The following is a 15,993-nucleotide window of genomic DNA, read 5'->3' as shown; positions in this document are numbered from 1 at the left end:
TTAACTGAGTGGGACAATTGTTCCTGTGGGATCCTCGCCTGTGTCCATGGCAAAAGAGAAACCTGCTCTTTCTCACCCGCTCCTTTGCAACCCTCTAATCCTGAACATATTAAAACACCTAGTGGTGGTCAATTTGTTAGAAATACAAATCAGAAAACCAAACACTGACAACTAAACAAATGTCAACTGCAGTTTTCCTCATTCATTCATCCATTCATGTTCTTGTCGGCTTAGTCCCTTTATTAATCTGGGGTCTCCACAGCAGAATGAACCGCCAACTAATCCAGCATATATTTTATGCTATGGGTTGCGGATGCCCTTCCAGCTGCAACCCATCACTGGGAAACATCCATACACACTCATTCACACACATACACTACGGACAATTTAGCCTACCCAATTCACGTATATTGTCTTTGGACTGTGGGGGAAACCGAAGCACCCGGAGGAAACCCACGCGAACATGGGGAGAACATGCAAACTCCATGCAGAAACACCAAGTGACCCAGCTGAGGCTTGAACCAGCGACCTTCTTGCTGTGAGGCGAAAGTGCTACCCACTGTGTGCCCATGCAGCGTCTAAAATAATTCTAAATGTTAATAAAAATTATACAAATCATTTTTTTCTTTCATTATTGTCTTTGTAGTAGCATCATATATACATTAGTTGAACATTCTAATTTCAGCTAATTTAACATTTAATAATAAATGATTTAAACAGTTTATTGAACATGATCTATCATGAACTAAAAATAAAAAGTTAAATTTTTATTAACTCTACCTTGATCTTTAATTAAACTAAAACATTTGCATTAACAAATAGCGTACTGAAAGAAATGTATAGCACATTGTTAGTGGTGCTAAATGTAAAGTTTCACCAAAGTCCCTGAATATATGTTTTTCCACACTGTAATGCTTTTTGTAATTACATGGTATTTAACTGTAATATGTACTGCATTCTACTGTAGGACGGTTATGCAGTATGTTACTGTATATTAAAGTTCCATTGTGAATATTACTGTATATTTTACACTAAATATATACATAAATTTTTGTTATCCATAACTGTAAATACAGTATTTTTGCTGTGATTGATTTACAGTAAGTTACTGGCGAACTGCTCCCAGTAAGTTACTGTAGATTCTATAGGAAATTGTTAACATTCATTCATTTATTTTCTTGCGTCTTAGTCCCTTTATTAATCCGGGGTCGCCACACCGGAATGAACCGCCAACTTATCCTGCACATTTTTACGCAGCGGATGCCCTTCCAGCCACAACCCATCTCTGGGAAACATCCACACACACACTCATTCATAAACACACTCATACACTACATACAATTTAGCCAACCCAATTCACCTGTACCACATGTCTTTGGACTGAGGGGGAAACTGGAGCACCTGGAGGAAACTCACGTGATCGCAGGGAGAACATGCTAACTCCACACAGAAACGCCAACTGAGCCGAGCCGAGGTTCGAATCAGCAACCCAGCGGCCTTCTTGCTGTACAATACCTACCGGCCACTGCGTCGCCCATTAAATTGTTAACAGTAATATTAAAATATATATATTTTTTGTTTCTTTGTTTCTCTCTCCTTCAGGGTAATGTAAAACAAACATATATTATTGCGGGTATTTTTTAGCTTGAAGTTTATTTCAAGAATTTAAGGTCACTCTTATATCTTATAATGAAAATTGCTTTGTTGGTATTTTTTTATTTCAAACAACAAAGCTGTTAAGACCAAAAAGACAGTTTTAAGCTTTCTAAATTGTGCCACTAATGTCACTGGAACAAAAGCTTCAGGCAGATGGTCACCGTCTGTCTGCTCTGAGGTCTCAGTCACTCCCACTCTCACATGGCACACCAGTGATGCACCAGTGGAATAAAAACATGCAAGCACACTGTAACGCTTTGAGTGTTGACATTGACAAAACAGTGACAAACCTATTGCACTTGTATCAGCAGTAGTACCGGTGGTTCCAAAGCTCTCACAGTGCTGAAAACGGTAAAAAACTGGAGATTATTGAAAGTTAATACAATCCAATCTGTGAAAAGAGAAAGAGTCTGTATTTAGTTGAGCATGATGGTTTGCCATGAAAAACAAATGTTAAAAATAAATAAATTGTTTTTCCTGATAACTAAATTGCTGAATGAATCAGTCCTTTGAACTAATCAACTGAATAAAAGACTCAGTGACTTACTCATTACCTATTTCCCACCACCTCCAGGCAGTTTTAGATACTTAAAGATTTTTTTAAACAAACTAATTCTATGTTTTCATATTAATCAAAGCAGATTTAAAGGGAGAATTTATCCAAACATTAACAGTCTGTAAGCATTTTTACACATTTGTGTTTTTGCAAACCTTTATAAACTTTTCATTTTCCAGACATGAAACATATTTTAAAGAATGTTGATATTGAAGCTGCAATAAATGGTCTGTGAATATATCTTAATACCAATTTTGATCCAATTTCTGAAATAAAGCATGGCTGGTATAGCCTAAATGTATATATATAATAACTTTGCCAATGCATTACAAACATTTCATTAGTTCATGCATTTACTAACATGAACAAATAATGAATACATTTATTGCAGTATTTATTCATGTATCTTTAACATGTGTTAATGACAATAAAATTTTTGTTAACTTATAGTGCAATAGTTAATTAGTAAATAAGGCAACTAACAATAACTAATGTAACCTTATTGTAAAGTGTATTGAAATTTTCTTTTCTTTTTAAACCCATTTTTTTATGTCATTACTTGATGTGTTTAGCATAAACAAAAGTTAATGATTTACAACCCCATGTGTGAACATAACTGAAACAGTAAGAGAATTTTACTTATAACTTAACACTGTAAATTGTTTTTTGGGATGCTTCTATGTAAAATCCAGCAATAAGCTGTGCTGCTCTGTCTGCTTCATGCATCCTGCTATTTGGTGCAGTATTGTCTCAGGAGGACTATCCCTATTGATTTAGAGCTGAGTGCTTGTTCTTGTCCTGCTATGATTAGAGCTTCTGCGCTCTCCATCACTCTTGCTATTTTAAACCAATTTCCCAAAGTCAGCCATACTAGCTACAGTATCTGGCGGTGGTTTATCCCCTAGACAGGTTTGTCTTCCAGGGAACTTCCACAGCTGTTTTCCAAATCTGCTGGATTGTGGGATTGTCTGGGCCATGTCTTTTAACAAACATGGAGTCTGTAAAATATAACACAACCATTGTTTTATTTTTTTCTTTTGAATAAACACGTTTTTGATGTTATGTTGGCAATCACAATCTCAAATTAGCTAGCTCTGCCCACAGGTGACTAGTTAGTGTGCAGCAATGTTTGCATGCATGTGTTGGAAAACAGTTGCCATTGACTTCCACTGCCTTTTTTTTCTACTACGGATGTCAATGTTTAGTGAACTTCCACATTCTTCAAAATATCTTATTTTCCATGAAACAACAAACAAACAACAAACAAAAACTCAAAGGTTTGAAATTGAAACCACTAGAGGGTAAGTAAAAGGTGAGTAAATTTCTATTTTGTGGTTCACTCTGTTGCCTGTTCTTTGTTTGTATGAATCAAAATGCCTTTTATAAGGAAGTAAAGTGTATGGCAGAATTTTTGTGCTTCAGATTGAACTGTAGTATTGCCATACAACTAAAGAAAGGTTATCAGTATGATGGTGTAAAACTGCAATCTTATAACATTGGCGAAAAAGAGAATTTAGAATAACTTAATATGTGGAGAGTGCTGTTATTATGTGAAGATATTATCTTGCAATATGGAGCAGTTAAATGTTCATGGTAAATGTAATGTAATTTACAGAATACTCATTTTTTAATTTTCCTTTAGCTTAGTCTATTTCAGAGGTCACCACAGCGGAATGAACCGTCAACTACTCTGCACACGTTTTACACAACGGAATGCCCTCCAGCTGAAAACTAGGAAACACCCATACACTCTCATTCACACACACTCATACCCTACAGACAATTAAGTTGATTCAATTAACCTGTAGCCCATGTGTTTGGTCTGTGGGGAAACTGCAGCACTCGGAGGAAACTCACGTGAACCCGGGGAGAACATGCAAACTTCACACAGAAATGCCAACTGGCCCAGTTGAGACTCAAAGCAGTGACATTCTTGCTGTGACAATGACAGACCCTACACCATTAGCATGTCTAACACAGGACCAGGAACCAAAGACTCGCAGTTCTTCATCACCGTCGTCCCAACCCCAGGCTAGACAACAAACACATTGGGCTCTATTTTGACGGTCCATGCGCAAAGCGCAAAACGCAGGGCACAAATGCTTTCAGGGCGTGTCAGAATGCATTTTTGCTAATTTAAGGATGGGAAAATCCGCTTTCCACCGTGGCGCATGGTCTAAAAGGGTTGAGTTTATTTTCTTAATAAGTTATAGGTGTGTTTTGAGAATAAACCAATCAGAGTCTCATCTCCCATTCCCTTTAAGAGCCTTGCGCCATAAGTGCGTTTGCTATTTACATGATGTAAAGGGTAAGTGGAAAAACTGAGCATTTCACAAGCAAACAGTTAACAGTCAACAGTTTTTTTAACAGAAAACAGTTAAACAGAGCATCTACCACGCGAGAATGAGAGATAAATTATCTACTTTCACTTTCGCTCTCGTGAATAGGGAAACCTTTACGCACAGAAATCAATTAGCCTATAAATAATTAATTTCCTTGGTTAAGCGCAAATATTTGTTTCAAAACTATTTCTAAATTCAGTTCTAATTTCCAGCAAACGAATAAATGAACAATAATAACGAAGTGTGTTCAAAAACCTGAGTTATATCCTAAAACACATGCTGTGCCCCATATGGTCTAAAACCTGCAGGCGGGCAAATCTAAGCTTGTTTTAATAAAACAAATAAAAATATGGATATAATAAATAATACTGCTAATAATAATAACATTATACAAAAGCAAATTGTTATAAATGCACTGAAAAAGCCTCCCGAGATAAAGAAGGCATAAAAGCAGTTATTTTTCATATTTATATAGGCTAGAAAAAAATGTATTATATATTTATATCCTATATATATATATATATATATATATATATATATATATATATATATATATATATATATCCTTAATATTTTCATATTTTTTTCATATGTAAAGATATTTGCATTTTGCTCTACATCTTGTGTGTATTAAGCAGTGGGTAAGCGAGGCGCAACTCTGCGCTCGACTTTAGACTGGGTTTGCTCTGGTCTATTGAAAAATCTATTACAGTTTCTCAAAATAGCAACGCGCCAGCAATACGTCTCAGAACGCCTTCCTTTTTAGACCAGAACGCCTATGGGCGCACATATGATATAAACAGCGTAGCCCAACGCCTCAAAACGACTCTTGCGCCAAGCTGAAAGTAGCAAAAGACTATTGCGCCGCGCCTTGCGCCACATTGCGCCGGGTGTATGATAGGGCCCATAGTGTTTGGAAGAACCTCTAAAGGGATGGAGGTGGTCCAGAGGACCTCTAACATAAAAGCCAACCCCAAAACCAACAAACTGTATTAGGACATTAGCATCATCATTAATATCACTGTCAAATAGATGTGTAGCCAAATTTTTATAAAAATAAAGCACCTTCACAGAATACTTGATATTTTGTTACGGTTACAACTGAATTGGTCACAATTTATAAAATGATAACCTTTAAAAATATAGTCGAAATTTTACAATAAAATAACATATTTGATTAATTTACAGTATAAATAAAACAATATTTTAAAGCACTAACATCTAAACATTGTACCTTTGTTACACACACAAAAACACCACCATGAGTAGGTGGTGATGAGACCATGATCAGTTATTGCAAACAGCTTATTGACAAGCAGAAATCCATCGTAATATATAGAAGGTGCTCTCTGTCATTGACAAATCTACTAAATACAATCTTTAAGTGATGCAATAAACATTATATTTCAACATTTGACATTATGATAACAAAAAAAATTCTAAAAGTAAAGTGGGAAATTCTGGGAAAGTCAATTATGGTTACTCGCCTTATAACTCTCTTTTTATTGTAGCATTTTTAACATTAAAATCACTTTTTATTATTTAACAGCCATTTTTACAGGCTAAGTATCTCAAGGTAGAGCAACTTACTAAACAGACTCATAATTAGATTAGACATGAGCTATTAACTTCATCATCATCAAAATAATTTTTATTTGTTGGTTCTGCACCCAATAAAATGACTTGTGAGAATTGAAAGTGCTAAAAGGATATAACCATAATCAGCACAGTCTTAAAAAAGAACATCAGTCTTATGTTACATCTGGCATATCATTCCCTTCATGAGCAATAATGGCCCATGAACAAAACACAGGGTGTTTATGTCTCGTCAGGACCCAAAGGAAATGATCTTAGACCTGAAATGGGCCACTCTAATGGTAACATGTAGCATTTTGACTTTTAAATCCTTGATTGATATTTACAAACCACACAAGTAATGCTTTATTTATTGAGTTAACTGAAAATAAGAAGGATGATGTAAATAAAATATAATTATCATGAATTATATACAATCCCAATTCTATCATTTCATACATAAAACTTCATAATGTAATACATGTAGTGGAACTTGATTCTCAGCCCCCATAACCATAACGCGTAAGTCTCATTAGGAAGCATCTGGTTGCATCAGAAAAACACATCTGACCGCGCTATAAAACCCCTCACTGACAGCAAAGCCACACACAAGCCGATAAAGAAGTGCTCCCAAATGGGTAAGAATGAGCCTTATAAAAAGCTTCCTCTAATTCTCTTTTTTAGTGTGTTGTTAATAAGCAATTCTCTTTTATCAAATGAAGCTTGTGTATGAATAAGCATTTTAATTTAGTATATTTTAATTTGTTTTGGAAAGTGTTTCAGAATTTCTTCATGGCCCACTTGTAGGATGACAAAAAAAATGACACACATCTCCAAAAGCGAAAAATCTAGACAGCAGTCATACGACAGCGTGATGGATGGAGACGAGAGCAACCAGATATCTGCTAATGTGTTTGAGGTATTTTGCTTATCTAAATTTATCCATTTATTATTTTAAGGTCAGTTTTTATTTAAATATTAATTAAAGATTAAAAGAAAAAAGATTTTATTAAAGTTTTGCATTACTTTTTAATGTTGTTTTCATTGTAATTTGAACGTTTTTAGTAATTTTGCCATGTGTTTTAGCAAGTTTTATTAGTTCCTTTAGGAAGATGTTTCTTATGCATTTATTTGCTCTGTAATACAGCACAGTAGGAACATTATTATGATGAAATATAATCATTTTAAATATCTTGTGTCTTTTTTATGTTTCATTAATATATATTTGTAACAATTACATAAAGCTTAAAATAAATGTTAAAATGTGATACATTTTTTAAAGATTCTTTTTCAGTTTATTCTGTTCTTGCTGAATAAATATAGTAATAAATAAAAATTAGGCTTTGGAAATGTACATAAAAAATACTTTACAACTTTTCTGAGAGAGAAAATGCATTTCATGTGGAGTGGGTTGACAGCTTGTGCATGTGGTCTGATGTTCCTCATGAGTGAGTTTTAAACTCTGCTGCTTTTAGTGGACTAAGCAAGGAAACGCAGCGGCTCTGGAGAAAAACTCCAGGTATCTGGACACACGCGACAACATTGGTGCCAGTCCACTGCACTACGCTTCAGCCAACGGGCACTTCCGCATCATTAGACATATCGTGCAGATCGTTGGACACCAAGGTAACTGAACCATGCCTTTAGCTTCAATTAAAGCTGCAGTCCATAACTTTTTTAAATTAAAAGTGATTTAAAAGAACCATAACCTTACCTCCAACTGCAGATTCACAATGGTAATCTTATAACAATGTGTTCTAATCTGAGTGTTACTGGTGCATTTTGCTGTTTGACTGTGTGCCATTATGTCATGTCTGTATACATACAGAAGTTATGTAGAATATAACGCATGCAAAGAACATTTATAAACTTAAAATTTAAAACACATGCAGTTGAAGTCAGAATTATTAGCCCCTCTTTATTTTTTTAAATATTTGCCAAATGATGTTCAAAAGAGCAAGGACATTTTCAAAGTATGTCTGATAATGTTTTTTTCTTCTGGAGAAAGTCTTATTTGTTTAATTTCAGCTAGAATAAAAGTAGGTTTTACATTTTTAAAAGCCATTTTAAGGTCAAAATGATTAGCCCCTTTTAGCAATGTTTTTATTCGATAGTCTACAGAATAAACCATCGTTATACAATAACTTGCCTAATTACCCTAACCTGCCTAGTTAACCTAATTTAAGCCTTTAAATGTCACTTTAAGCTGTATAGAAGTGTCTTGAAAAATCTTTTGTCAAATATAATTTACTCTCCACATTAGAAATGAGTTATTAAAACTATTATGATTAGAAATGTGCTGAAAAAATCTTCTCTCTCTAAAACAGAAATTAAGGAACAATAAACAGGGGGGCTAATAATTCAGGGGGGCCTAACAATTCTGACTTCAACTGTACTTTGGAAACAATGTTTATATTAATTAAAATCAATTGCACAGTTGGATGTGGGCTACGTGATTGTTAGGTTTATTCACATTTTGTAGTGTGATGTCCAAAAATGACAGACATGTTGAAAGCATAATATGTACAGTTGTTCTGTTTTGAAGAATGCTCAAATCCAGTGAAATTAGCAGTTTTGACACAAGCTAATGATGTATGATGTCATACGCCTTCAATTAAAATTTTTTAATTTATATTCTACAGGGAAACGCCAAAGACACTTTAATATGTTGTGTGTTTTATTGGACAGCACAGAGTACCATTCAAGACGAACTTTAAAATGTATTTATCATGATAAAACAGCGCTGCTTCCTCCTAGCCTTGATTATGACTTTTATTAACAGATAAGGGTGGACTGTGGCATAATAAAAGCTCTGCTGCTCGTCTCACATTAGTAATTGTTTGAATGTTCAGCAACAGCTTTCAGCCTTAAGGTTGGTTTATACTTTTGCATCAAGTGACTACTGTGACCCAAGGTGCATGCCTTGCGCAAATACTTCAGCGTCCTGTTTGTGTTGCTCTTCAATATCACTTCCAAAATGCTAGCTGGCAGTAGGTTATGTTATGCTCCTCTGTATCGAGTTTCTTATCAGGTGTTTTGTTTTTTCTGAAGGCTACCTTAATGTAAAACTCGCTTATTCAGGAACCCATAGAAGTGCAACAACTTTAATCATAAGGTAAACAACATATCTAGAGTGCCTTTACGGAACCCAACACTTGTAAACACTCGTTCCATCAGGCTCGTGGCTCTCAGGACCACCCACACTCGGCACAGCTACCAAGCCAACTAATCAGAGCTTGCACTACATGTCGTTTTGACGTGTGGATAAATTTTTTTTGAGAGGTGAGAGGGCTATGCGACCTTGTGAACATGAACATGATTTCTGCACTAGTACTGTAGGATGTACTGAAGATGACAACTCCCATGATTGCATACTCAGTCATGGGTTAAATATGTTTTTTTTTTTTTGTAAATACACACCCTCTAGTGGTAAAAATGGCATAACGTGCCTCTAATTGTTCATATGATGTTTTCCAGTGAAAATTCTAATTTGGGTTAAACTTTCAAGATGTAAAATCTATGATTTTGAAGTACAGCATCCACACTGGTGCAACGACTGACTGCCACACAAACTCCTTAAAACATTCATCCATGCCAAGGAGCCACAAGCCATGTAGATCTGATCATTCCACAAAGATGGTGATAAACAGGCTAAGTTTATGGACTGCAGTTCTGAGTCGACTCTTCTGTTACTGTATTTATTATAATGGTCATCATTTTAGAGCTCAATGTGAGAGATGAGGAAGGAAACACACCTCTTCACTGGGCCGTGCAGAAGGATCAGCCCGGGAGCTGCTCTGTGCTTCTGTCTCTGGGAGCAGATCCAAACGTCCTCAACAACAGCAACCAGGCACCCATTCATATGGCAGTCAGTCTGGGCAAAAACTTTGTCTTAGAGGTGGGTCAATCTCATCTTTTTTTCTGCAAACACAGTAATGTTTTACAAGAAACACTGTATTTATGCTTTGGGTGTAGCTGACATGAGTCTTTTGTGATTACAGCAACTTGTGTCACATAAACAAACTGATGTGAACCTGGAGGGAGATTTGGGAAACACTCCTGTTATTTTATCCGCTGCTTTGGACAACCATGAGGCCCTGGGTATATTGGTAAGTGGATTTTTTTTGTTGGTTTTATTTACTTTACTTTTAAATTTGGTTTAAGATACTTATTTTATGTTCGTTTACTCAACCTCAGGTCATCCGAGATGTACGTAAAATGTTTTCATCTGTAGAACATTAAAGAGGAATTTTAGGAAATACATAATACACAAGTCAGAATCAATAAAGGCATAAAGGCAAAACTAAATTTATATTCATCCATAATATATTTCAATCTCACTTTTTTTTACAGATTGAAAAATACAGATTGCAAAAAATACCGTTTTGATACTACAAAATATTCATACTCTGTTGTAAACAAGTTTTTTTTTTTTTTTAAGACTTTAACATATCATCAGGAACCATGATTATTAATTTCGCTTTGCCTGTATATGCTTTTGTTGACTTTCAAAGTGCTGGCAGACATTGACTGACATTTTGAATCCTCTAAAAGTCTTCTTTAATGTTCTACCTAAGAAAACAAGTCACCAACCGCTCTAATGCAGTGCGTGACCTATGCCTATGAGATGTCTATTATCAAACTAAACTAAACTTGATTTAATTATGTTCAAATGAACAAACATAGACCTCAAATCTCATTTCCCCAATGACCAACAACAATCTTGCAAATTAAAAATAACGTTGATGGTAATGGATATGTTTGGATAACATCTTCTGCAAATGACTGCCTAATCTAATTATTATTTTAATTTGTTTGTTTTTTGTATTACCTGCCCATGACGGTTATGTTTAGGGGCAGGACTTCGAACATATTGTTTTCTAAAAATCGATACAAATGAGATCATATTCATTCATACAGATTAACTTCTGATTCGCTGAAATTTTAAATAATTCTGTTTTTCTGTGAGGTTATGAGGTCATGTTAGAAAATGATCTACTACTGTTTGTAGTACTAATCTTGTATTATGATTTGATTAAATACTCTTCTTCAACATGTTCTGAGTATAACTTTCTGAGAATAAATTTTAATTAAATGCCTTTTAATTGCATTTGCACTGCATGTTTTAGGTAAATCCTGAAAAACATGACAAGATATTTCATTTCAGTTATAAATAGAATTATTTAAAGTTTTTTTTTAATGATTGTAATTAATTATTTGATTAACAGAATTTTACGACTATGAATATTTCCTAATGATAACCATACAACCTTTGCGACCTATTTCCTCCAGTACAAGCATGGTGCAAAGTTTTGTCGTCAGAACAACCTTGGACATTTTCCAATTCATGCTGCTGCTTTTTCTGGAGCTAAGAAATCCATGGAGGTCATTCTCCTGAAAGGTGAGAATATTGTGTCACTGAACAAGCAGTGCATTCTGAGCCTGAAACATTATATTAATACTATGAGCCTCATTAATATAGTACTTTAAGTGTCTCATATTACTGAATGTTTCACAGGAGAAGAAGCTGGTTTGTCCATTGACGCCCATATAAACTATGTGGATAAATCTTGCAGCAGCCCACTTCACCTGGCTGTGCGTGGAGGAAATCTGGACATCATTAAACTCTGCATTGGATACGGAGCCAAAATTGATCAGCAGCAGGTAAAAGATAAATATAATATAAAAATACCAACAAGCAATGCCTTTCAATCCCATTTTAACATTTGTAATCTCTTTTACTCTTTACAGTGTGATAAATCCACTGCTCTCCACTTTGCATGTAGTCAAGGTGCCACTGAGGTTGTTAAAGTCATGCTTTCGTCTTACCCTAAAGTGTGTGATCTTATCAACATAACTGACGGGGCCAACCAGACGCCACTACACAAGTACTTCAGCTTTATGTTATACTAATGTAAAAATAATGAGAATATGTCTAATCAAATTAACATATCAATGTATCTGAGCTCTCTGCATTTATTTTTTCACTTTTCAGAGCAGTGATTTTTGACCATTTCGAACTTTCAGAGTATCTTATGTCACAGGTATGGCAACTGGAGTTGCTTATAAGAGTCTATGCTTCTATAGTTTGTAGCCTATAAATCTTTTGTTAATTATGGGAAACTTTGACTGTTTCAGGGTGCCAACATTGACTTTGTTGACTGCAAAGGCCATTCTCCACTCCTTCTGGCAACAAGTTGCGGAGCATGGAGAACAGTTAATCTGCTTCTGTCCCATGGTAATTATAATAGATTAATATAAACAACTGAATAATAATGACATACATAACAATGTTTATTTGAAAATAAATATTGTACTGTTATCATAATTGTTATATTTTATCAGAATTATTCATATTATTTATGATGATGTTAATTAATAATACATTAATAATTATTTTATTATAAAAATATTTTATTTATAATGTATTATTATTGTTCTTTATGTATACACTTTCTTCATATTTATAATTTTCCTCCTACTTTTAATAAAAAATATAAACAATTAAATAACCAAACTTTATTAGTAGTAGTAGTAATACTTTAACAATAGTATTAATGTCATAAATAATAACAGTGAAATATATATTACAATAATGCTAATAAATATTTATAAATTTTTGTAGCTTAAGTTTTAGAATAATTGTTTAATACATGTTTTTTTTTTACTTCTATTCTTAATAGTTTAGTTTTTATATATTTTATAACAACGTTGAGGGTGAGACAGTGGCGCAGTAGGTAGTGCTGACGCCTCACAGCAAGAAGGTCGCTGGGTCGCTGGTTCGAACCTCAGCTCAGTTGGCATTTCTGTGTGGAGTTTGCATGTTCACCCTGCCTTTGCGTGGGTTTCCTCCTGGTGCTCTGGTTTCCCCCACAGTCCAAAGACATGTTTGCCAGAGATGGGTTGCGGCGTAAAAACTTGCTGGATAAGTTGGTGGTTCATTCCGCTGTGGCGACCCCGGATTAATAAAGGGACTAAGCTGACAAGAACATGAATGAATGAATAACAATGTTGTAAGAATGTATTATTGCTATTAATAATAATAAAATAAATTATAAAACTATTATTATTTCTAATGTATTATTATTTATAATAATATAAATTTCATTTTTACATTATGTATTATAGCTGTTACTATATATTTTTTATTATTATTATACATAATATTATTGTTAGAATGATTTATAGTTACTTTGTTTTTATTTATTTTCATTAGTAAAATTCACTGATTCATTTTCTTTTTGGCTTAGTCCCTGTTAGTAAAATAATAATAATAATAATAATAATAATAATAATAATAATAATAATAATAATAATAATTTTTAGAACAATTATATTTTATCTTTAAATAATAAATGTGATAATAATGTATTTATTATTGTTGTTGCTTTGCATTTTATTCTTAATGGTTATAACTAATAACAATAATCAATCATCAAATATTATAATAGAACATTATAATTTATTATAATAATTAAAATAAGTAAACAATTTCCAAACCAATAAACATTGTGTTTTGTAGGAGCTGATCTGACAAAAAAAGACAAATCTGGATGCAACTTCTTGCACCTGGCCATCCTGCAGCCCAGGGGACTAAAAAACCTGCCCACAGAGGTACTGCAGGTAAAACGTACAAAGCCCTAAAACAATGTGGCCATCTTTCACTGTAGTTCTCAATCCCACAGCTTCATCAATTATCCCAAAATTAAGTGACTGCTGCCCTCTACTGTTAGAGCCACTGAACAGAGGAGTGAGAGCTTGTAATGTTTACTGACAGGCTGTTGTTTTGTCTTCAGCATGAGAGTGTACGAGAGCTGCTTAATGATGAGGATATTGAGGGCTGTACGCCTCTCCATTATGCCTGCAGACTGGGAATACCTGACTCCGTCAAGAACATGCTGGGACTGGAGGTCTCGCTGGACCAGAAGTCCAAAGAGAAGAAATCTGCACTTCATTTTGCAGCTGAGTAAGTCTGATGTCACTGAAGCTGTCCAGAAGTGGAGATAAGAGCTTTTACAACCCCATCAACACACTTAGAAGATGTTAATTCACAGCAAATTAACAAATCACAGAAATGACACAAAACTAATTTTAATAATCAAACACTGGTTATATGATACAAGTAAACCAAAGAAAGTAGCTATATGTTTTTTTATGTTTTCTATATGGTAGGTTGTACCCACTTGACCCTGGTCTCTCTCAAAAAAAAATTTTTTCTTGCTTTTGTCAGTTGGTGAAGTTTTGTTCCTCGCCACTGTCTTGCTTGCTTTGGGACTTGTAGAGCTGCGCATCAATGGATTTGCTCTACAGTGTTTCGACTTTCAGCAATGAAATTTAAACCATGCTGAACTGAACTAAACTGAACTTCAACTCTGAAAACTAGACTGTCACAGTTTCACTTTACTAGAACTTCTATGTTAAGCTGCTTTGACACAATCTGCATTGTCAAAGTGCTATAGAAATAAAGATGAACTGAACTGAATCAAGTTGAAGCTAATATAAAAATCAGCATTAAAAAAAAAACACTTGTCATCATCAATACTAGTAATTTGTTACCAATATTTTAAAATATTTTGCTTGTTTTGACTAACAGCTGTCCTGCTGGGGTCAAATTTCCTTTCAAAACTGTCCAGCAGCCTGTCAGGTCTCTCTTTAAATTCTGACTAATTAGCATTTTTAGATGGAACATGTGTTGGAAATGCAAATAACACGCTGATTCCATTTCCAAACCATCTCCTCAACATTGAATGATTCTGTATTTGCCTTTTTATCTCGGAAACATTAATAACAAAAATTGAATTAATTTTGTTTAAGTTACTATGAATCACACAGGCTAACCAGAGTATTTAGTAAACAAAAATAGTTTAGTGTAGTGTAATTATTGTGATTTGTTCCGTTGCTATAAAGTAAAACATCTGGGTGAACATCAATGGCTATTCCATATTTTTTTTGCCAGGGGTTAAGTATTTTCAACAAAATCAAGAAACTCTGTATTAATAATTACATGTACTCACGCTTGTGCCTTGTGTTCTGTATGTGTGGAGGTTTGGGAGAATCAACACGTGCCACAGGCTCCTGGAGATGGTGACGGACACCAGGTTGCTGAATGAGGGGGATGAGAAGGGTCTGACGCCGCTTCATCTGGCCTCTCGCGAGGGACACGTTAAAGTTGTCGAGTTGCTCCTGCGCAAGGGGGCGCTGTTTCACAGGTACAAGTCACTCTTTGTCCAGGTCAAAACCACTTAACATTGTTTGGTAGTAGCGGCACACACGTTATAAACGATTTGTTCGGTTTTCTGCTGCACAAGTGGAACTACGGTGTGCGGATTGACACAATTTCAAACTTGGAGTTTAACTTACACATAAAAATAGACCATATTGTTTATGCAACTGATGTTACAAATATGTAAAAAAAACAGCGAAGAACTCGCTGCTCTGCTCGAACCAATGTGTCTTAAACGATAAACTGTAACAAACTAACATTAATGTTTAATGAGTTTTTGTCTGCGCAAGGTTGTATACTTACCTGTAAATGTTACAAATTATCTAGTTTTTTTTTTCCCAATTTCGGGGCCATTTCCTGTCAGAGCATTTGACTTCATCAGTTGAGTCGAGCATGCGCGTCAGTAAACAAGAGAAAAGAGCGCGAAAATCTGTTAGCGCGTAGTTTAAGAATGTTTTTTAAGTAGAACCGTCTGGTTATACAAGTGGTAATCAGTCTGACAGGATACCGTTTTTACTTTTCTTTAACTAAACAATAATTTTCACAAGGCATTGGCAACTCAGCATACTGAACCACTTAACATCAGGGGTAAACTACTTGTGTTGTCACACATTGGAATGTAAAACACATATAGCCTAGCT

General features: G+C 34.7%; 1 protein-coding gene and 1 long non-coding RNA gene across 6 annotated transcripts in view; one reads left to right on the top strand and one right to left on the bottom strand.

Annotated features, from left to right (window-relative positions):
• Positions 1-1,631: 1,631 nt before the first annotated feature.
• On the bottom strand, positions 1,632-15,752 carry LOC141378363 (uncharacterized). Of its 2 annotated transcripts, XR_015478600.1 has the most exons (5): positions 15,656-15,752; positions 15,144-15,327; positions 9,885-10,050; positions 3,084-3,210; positions 1,632-2,047 (listed from the first exon to the last, which is right to left on the bottom strand). It is a non-coding gene; the product is annotated as an uncharacterized LOC141378363 (long non-coding RNA). The 2 variants fall into 2 exon arrangements; XR_015478599.1 differs by lacking the exon at positions 1,632-2,047 and having other exon boundaries at positions 2,748-3,210.
• trpa1a (transient receptor potential cation channel, subfamily A, member 1a) overlaps positions 6,734-15,993 on the top strand; it is an 18,941-nt gene continuing 9,681 nt past the window's right edge. Inside the window, exons 1-13 of one of the 4 annotated variants that reach the window (XM_087239291.1) lie at positions 6,734-6,767; positions 6,905-7,048; positions 7,605-7,755; positions 9,852-10,027; positions 10,131-10,238; positions 11,422-11,530; positions 11,648-11,793; positions 11,881-12,017; positions 12,125-12,173; positions 12,268-12,367; positions 13,652-13,752; positions 13,926-14,095; positions 15,174-15,338. In XM_087239291.1, coding sequence (XP_087095417.1) covers positions 6,938-7,048; positions 7,605-7,755; positions 9,852-10,027; positions 10,131-10,238; positions 11,422-11,530; positions 11,648-11,793; positions 11,881-12,017; positions 12,125-12,173; positions 12,268-12,367; positions 13,652-13,752; positions 13,926-14,095; positions 15,174-15,338 — 1,523 coding nt within the window. In that variant the 5' untranslated portion in view covers positions 6,734-6,767; positions 6,905-6,937. 4 annotated transcript variants of the gene reach the window in all.

The sequence above is a fragment of the Danio rerio genome, chromosome 2 (assembly GCF_052040795.2).
Source record: "Danio rerio strain M-AB ecotype USA chromosome 2, GRCz13ab, whole genome shotgun sequence".
In the NCBI taxonomy this organism is placed as follows: domain Eukaryota; kingdom Metazoa; phylum Chordata; class Actinopteri; order Cypriniformes; family Danionidae; genus Danio; species Danio rerio.
Note: the sequence above shows the minus strand (reverse complement) of the source record. Positions and strands in the feature narration are given on the sequence as shown.